Source organism: Austrofundulus limnaeus, unplaced genomic scaffold (genome assembly GCF_001266775.1).
Source record: "Austrofundulus limnaeus strain Quisiro unplaced genomic scaffold, Austrofundulus_limnaeus-1.0 Scaffold108, whole genome shotgun sequence".
Taxonomy (NCBI): Eukaryota; Metazoa; Chordata; class Actinopteri; order Cyprinodontiformes; family Rivulidae; genus Austrofundulus; species Austrofundulus limnaeus.
This window is the reverse complement of record NW_013952510.1, coordinates 1,421,327-1,428,380: the sequence shown is the minus strand read 5'-3', so window position 1 is coordinate 1,428,380 and position 7,054 is coordinate 1,421,327. Positions and strand designations below refer to the sequence as shown.

At 37.6% G+C, this 7,054-nt stretch overlaps 1 protein-coding gene across 1 annotated transcript in view; it reads right to left on the bottom strand.

Annotated features, from left to right (window-relative positions):
• LOC106521423 (protocadherin-15) overlaps nt 1-7,054 on the bottom strand; it is a gene marked incomplete in the record, with an annotated part of 194,164 nt that overhangs the window by 66,286 nt on the left and 120,824 nt on the right. The window contains 2 exon segments of the mRNA XM_014013980.1: nt 279-358; nt 2,140-2,272. Of these exon segments, the coding sequence (XP_013869434.1) occupies nt 279-358; nt 2,140-2,272 (213 nt within the window).

Genomic DNA, 7,054 nt, shown 5'->3' with positions numbered 1-7,054 from the left:
TGTGTGTGTGTGTGTGTGTGTGTGTGTGTGTGTGTGTGTGTGTGTGTGTGTGTGTGTGTGTGTGTGTTGGAGAGAGGTGAGGCATGTCTATGTAAAGTCTTTGGCAGAATCCTAACGGAATATAACTAAACTTTTAACTACCTAAAACTAGAGTGTGTGCGCAGTACATGGAGGAAACTGTTTTTAGATATAAACACAAAAAAGAAAACAAGTCTTGTTTTTTATGTTTTTGATGTTAACACCATACTTTTATGAGTGTTGTGCATTGAAATACTTACTCCTGTTGCAGTGCAAAATTTCCATTTCTGTCTCCACTCTGGATTTTGTAGATTATAGGGTCCCCCTCACGATCCACTGCCTAAAAAAGGTAAAAGAGAACTCATCATTGACACACATGCAGCCACACACATGTATATACATTTTTATAATTGGCAATTCTTTTTGTTGTTGTTTTCTTGTTTGTTAGTTTTTTTCAGTGCAGGCATCACTAAAGCATCTTGAGAGAAGAAAGCACTGAGACTATTGCAATTTGCTAAAACAGTCAATCATGAGTCTCCCCACTGTCCTGTGTGTTATCAATTATTGTGTTCCCATCAAATTTATTTTGAATTTTGAGCAAACTTTTAAAGTGTCGCAAAAAGAAAAAATAAAAGAAGAAATGTGAATCAGACGCGTTTCCATCAACTGGCTTGGAGCGGGACAACCAGGCTACATAAAGTAATTGACATTAGGCATAGCTGTAGTAAACAGAAAGTAGAAGTCGCAAACATGCAGGAAAACACATCTCAGGACAACGGAGGAAAGTTATCAGGAACGTGTTGCTACTATGAGGAATGTTGAAATTATTCTGTCACACCGACTAGTTTTGACGATGTTATATGCGGTGATGTAGAAAAAGAAATGCAATTCTCTTTATGTTACAGGAATATCCAAAAAGACGCAGACAGCGGGAGGAGGGTCCAGGTGCAGCCACAGCTTGTACCAGTACCGGACAGCCAGTAGGAACAGCTGATCAATCCTGTGATGTAAATGTTTGTAGGTCAGAACTTATTCAGCAAATGTGTTTCCATCTCCCCTTTTGCGCATTAACTCTTTTCCAAAAAAACCTAAAAATCAAGCGGGTGTAAAAACTTTTTTGCGATTTTTTTTCAAAAAACGTGCTACTTCCATTTACCTTTTCTAATGCAATACTTCAAAATACGCATAAAAATGTTGATGGAAACGCAACTAATGTGTACCTATTCCAGCCCACCTGACTCAAAAGAACAACATGCCTCAACATAATGTCAAGTTCTGGAGAAGTCTGATAAAAACCTAAAGCAAACCTGGTGTGGTTAAACAAGAAAAGCTAAAACACAAGGGGCTGAGTGACCTGAGCACTAGGACTGGAGAGCATTGTGCTAATGATCATGTTAAAAAGGGACTTGTTGGTTTTAATAAAAAAAATCCCAATTGCAAAACATGGTGAAGTTAGTATTGCTATTTTAGGTTAACTTTCTGCTTATGAACCAGGATGAACGATTAACATTGATGGAACATTATAAGAGCACGAGTCATAAAGGGGAAAAAACAAACCACAACACTGAGTATCTAGACAAAGTTGGATAATGTCTAAAGATGCTGACCCTAAGCAAACAAACAGTTGTTCCTTATTGATTAAACCCAAAAATCTGGCCAARACAAATACTTGTAAAACTTCAAGTTGTCAATAATTGAAACAAACAGTGTTTAGAAAGTTTATTTACAGAGTTAAAGGCTAAATGACTTGGCTTATGAAAATGTACTTAGTTGTGTTTACTTTTTGACAGCTGTAAATTCAACACTGGTAAGTATTTTTCAAGCAATCGAGGACTCTAAAAATAACTAAACAGCTCAGATAATAATGAAAAGACATTTAAATATCCTAACTGTTATTATATTGAATAAACTCAACTAAATTGAAAATAAACTGCACCTGCTTTAAAAATTACAAGGTAAAACATTTCAAGCATTTGGTCAACCAAAAGGTGTAAAAAAAGTGTAAATTATGACAACGAACTAAAAGATGAATGGTGTTTTTTACGGTGTGCTGACATTGAAAATCTAAATTTGTGAAAAATTCAAGCAAAAGATGATGCATTGTGATGTGTGTGTTTCTACCTGCAGATTGAGCAGCGTGGCTCCAATCCTCATAGCTTCACTGACCTCAAGGTTGTACTGTTGCCGTGCGAAACGGGGAGGGCTCTGATTGTTTGGGGGCAAAACTTCAATATAGACTGTTGTAATGGATGACCTGAAGAGAGTCGGAGAGGGCAAAAAGACAAAAAGAGAATGAAATAAAGCAAGTGGGATAGACAATAAAACCAAGACTGCCTGAAACAGGGAATCTGGTAAATTAACAATGGCAGCAGAGAAATGATCGAGTAAAATGGGAAGAGAGAAAGCAGAAAAGAAGAGTAGTAAAAAAAAAAAGCATGTAAGGATGGAGGGGGGATGTCAGGGGGAGTGAATGGCCCATGATTTAAGATAAGAAAGGCTGCACAGTGTTTGTTTCCTTGCTCTTCATGCTGTGTTTAACTAATCAATAAGAGCTTAAAGTCAACAGCAGTGGAAGTGCAGAAAGAAAGAGGCTGGATAGTGCCTTTGCTGCAGGGCTGTAAAGGATTCATACATTTCTTTATTTTTTATCTTTTGCAGAGTTGAATAATTCTATTGTGCGTTCTGACAACCATATTCAGCTGTTTCAGTGATTCAGTCATGCAGAGGGTGCTGACCTTTCAGTGAAAGAGCATTTTGACATAACCCAGCTGGGTGTAAAGAAGTGTCAACACTTTGCCCTTTGGAATCTTTTTTTAAAGCTAGTTAACGCTGTTGTTTTAGTCACTTACACTTTTGATGAAATTTAACAGTAAATTTACAATACTAATAATATTAAAGCTTTTATAATGAAGGTTAAGAATTAGAAAAAAATCATTGACTTTTTCAAACCAAGACCAGTGGTCTATTTTAAAACATTTTACACTTAAGTGTTACCTAGGTCTTAATTGTATAATTTATAAATAACATTCTGGCATGCAGTTATGCAAAATGCACTTGTTTGAACTTTATATCATGTTATAAAGTCATTCCCTCATTATAAACATACTCAGAGTGTTGCTTTGAGTCATTCATTCATGTTTGAGAAATCCTTGAATCTCCTGTAGCCATATGGAGCTGCCTAAATGCTTCCTGGTACAAAGCTCCTCCCTGAAGCTCAGTCTGCAGCCGAGTTCCTGACCCACAGAGCACCCCTGCCCCAAAGCATTATTGTGAAGATGCGCTGAACTGTGAGTGTCCAAAACATCAGGAGGTTCTTAAAGAGACAGAGGCTAATTTCAAGGCATTTCGATTATGATGCAAAGTCAAATTTAATTTTGATATACAGTATATTTACAGCTTTTTCATACCAACTGAAGGTAATATAGTTACTTGATTGTGGTATTCAATTAAACTATGTGCCTGGAAAATACATAATACCTTTAAATTTGGGGTTTCTCTGCTTAGGCTGCTGCCCCCGCAACCCAATCCCRGATTAGAGGAAGAAAATGRATGGATGAATTTCCACTTCAACAAATTTCAGCCAAGTCAAGTACTCAGCACTGCATTTTCACAATAAGTGCAGCTTCTCTAATGTCCTTTCTCTTGTAAGATTATGTTTACCTGTAAAGGCTTGTTTGGGTCCAAGCAACTCAGTTGTAAAGACATTGAAGAGGTCATACAAACAGAAAAACTTCTTAACAGTAGTTACACAAACTACGGTAAAACACATAATAATGCATCATTTATTTAGCTTGATTGTTTGAAAGTTTTTATTTGATATCATATATGCTTCAACCACAACGAATGGTCTTTATGAYTGTTGTAAGTGAATTCATCTCAAATGAGTATCATTTCTCGTGATCTGCATAAGAAAAGTGTTCTACAGTGCCTCCAGACCTGCAACTTGGTTCTTGATGTAATAGGAAGACAACAAAATTCTGCTTCTTAAAAAAAGGTTAGTGAGTTTTTTGATGTCCAACAAGAAGAGGACACAGTTCATTTCGAGTCCTGACATACGGCTTCAACACAGCAGCTAGCAGAGAAAGCTATTGATTTATCATGCTGCTTATGTTTTCTTTGGGGACAAACAGAGGTTCTGGGGAAATCTGGAGACAATCTGTGAGCAAATCACTGGAACCACCTCGATCTGGAGTGGTTCACATTCTATTGCTTTGGCAGGTACAAGACTGTAACCAAGAGCCAAAAGACAAAGGATTCTGTTTTTATAATGACTGATGAAGGTTGTTGGACAGAGTGATCTATTATTTCTTTCACTAGTGTCAGCTACATGTAAGCATTTTGAAAGATGTACATCTCATGATTGAACTGGATTACCTGAACAAAAACCAACACAATTTTATATTTCAGAGCCTAATCAACATAATCTTAAARGACCAGCTGGATGAGCAAATACTTGTTAGTCTTGATAAATGAAAAAGGATATTTGAGTGAAACAACAAGGTGGGGACATATCATGCAAAATCCACCATTTTAGCCATTAAATACGTTTTGTTGTGTACTTGGACTCTGTGAGGGAGCAGAAAAGTTGGATTTAGTCTCTCCCGGTGCTGTGTAAGTATCTTTATATTCTGTTCAGGTCAGATTTTTCATGTTTATATGTTCAGTTTTCTCTATTCCCTATTATGTTTTCTGAACAAATATGTCATATTATTTGCTGCAGAATTACTAAGCAAGGTCAGACTTGCTCAGATGTTAAGGAGTGGACAAAGATCATTGGGAGTGAGATGGGGTGGGGGTGGGCATCTCATTTGCATTTAAAGAGATCACATCAAAATGAGTTGCTCCCAGACACGCAGTAGAACTGGGGTGAAAGAGGGGCCTTTGGAGTTACAATAATGAGGAATAGCCTATATGTCACGGTCATTAATGATGCATTTCTGGTAAAATTCTTGCCACGCTCCTCCCTTCCACTTCCTTGTAGCCTTTGTTCTTAGCGTAAGCTCCTAATACAACTCCGTGAAAAAGTCACAAAAGTTAAAGCATCTGTGAGCTACTGGTATAAAACGCAAATTCTGTTGTGTGCCGTTGTGTCCACTAACCAACAGGTACGATCGAATAGTTAGTTTTTATCCATTCTCCTAGAGGAGGAAAGGCGACAGCTGTGGATCATAGCTATACAGGCAAAACTTAGCTATGAGCTCACACTTGCGTTTGTAATCGACATTTCTAACCTGAGGATATTCAAGAGTCAGCATCAGAAATGAGAAGACGGAGGTTACAAAAGAGAAATGTACATTTATCCCCCTTTACTGCCAAGACGAGAGAGGAAAAACCACCTCCAGACGACAGCTAGGAGAAAGCTAACACAGCAGCCGGTACAGGTAGGTGTGTGTGTGTGTGCACGTTTGTGTTATACAGAGTATGAAATGTTTTTAGGCAACTTTGTCCTGAGTTTTATGCAAAAGCAAAAACTTGTTAGAGTGTATGTTACAGCGTAAACATAACACGAGCGACAAGCGAGCTGTGTGCACATGCGTGCTTTCACACCTGCAGAGTGGCCTCCGCAGGGGGTGTTACTGAAGAGGTCCACGAGACCTGGCTTCAAAAAGGGCCGGTGTCAGAGACTCCGATCATCAGTCATGTGTAAACGAGCAGGTGTATCGCAACAAAAATGTAATGGTTTTACTGAAAACCAGCTCCATTTAAATGGGGCCATAAAAGCACATGTCCCCTTTAATTCCAATAAAAGATGCATCAATTCTTCCAATATGTAATTTAAAACTTGCTTAACCAACTGAGAACACAAAGCAGAGTATAAAGTCAGCCCTAAATTCAAAGTCAAAGATCCATCCCACATACGGTAAATTACTTTGAAACAATGTAAAACTGTGTACAAATTGTTAAATTGCCTTTTCTTTCTTTCAACTAGTTACTTTTGTCAAGTGTTATTTTTAAATACAACTAACAAGAACATAATATTAAACAGATCCATGATTAGTTGTAACATTAGATTTTATTTGATAATCATATATTTTAACTGTTAAATAAAGACTGTAAAAACGCAATAGGCTGTTTAGTTTTTTACATTAAAAATATTTTAACACAGATGGAGCCATTTTATTTACACGCAAAGCATTCTGGGTAAATGATGAAGTGGATAGGTCCTCTGTGTGAGCGAGCTATGTCCACCCTGAAGGTTAATCTTGGACAATATCTGACGAGTAACTCTTTTAAATGAAACCAGAGAGCGCTGACAGAGAGGAGAAGGTAGAAATGACTCAGCCTGTAGCTGAAAATATGGATGGAGGACAACAGAGCTGCTTCATGGAAGAAGAACCCCAGCTTAGYCTGTTAGCCTTCGTGCTAGCGACTTTATATGTATTAGCTTGGCGCTAGCTCGACAACCTAACAAGCTAAACTGAAGTCCTCCATCCATATTTTCAGTTGCAGGGGAGGACGATGATAGTTTCAGGGCTAACGCTAAAGCTAACAGGATCGTCAGATATTGTCCAATATTAACCTTCAGGGTGGATATAACTCGCTAGCAGCCTCGCACCGAGGACTTGTCCACGTCATCATTTACCCAGAATGCTTTGCATGTAAATAAAATGGCCCCATCTGTGTAATAAATTTTTAAACTTTTAATTTAAAAATGATAAAAACTGAACATCCTACAGTATTTTTACAGTCTTTATTTCACAGTTAAAATACATGTTTATCAAATAAAGTCTAATATGTTGAAGAAATTTTGTAACTGATTAATTGAATATTAGATTCAGTTTTGTATTTTCTACTTTCTGATCTTTTCAGTCTGAAAGGTTGAAGCTGACAAAGAGTTGGTGTGTTATCATGTGTTCTTTCTCTTAGCCTAAACAAAACTGAGTGACGTTCTGACGTCTGACGTAAAAGGTAACACCTCCTGGGGTGTAACCAGGAAGAGATGTACATTATAAGATCAATTCATCATTATAGTAAAAAGGAGGTTTTCAGTGTTTTGCAGAGTGTCTGCTCAGAGCAGAGCTCCCGTGTTTGTTTT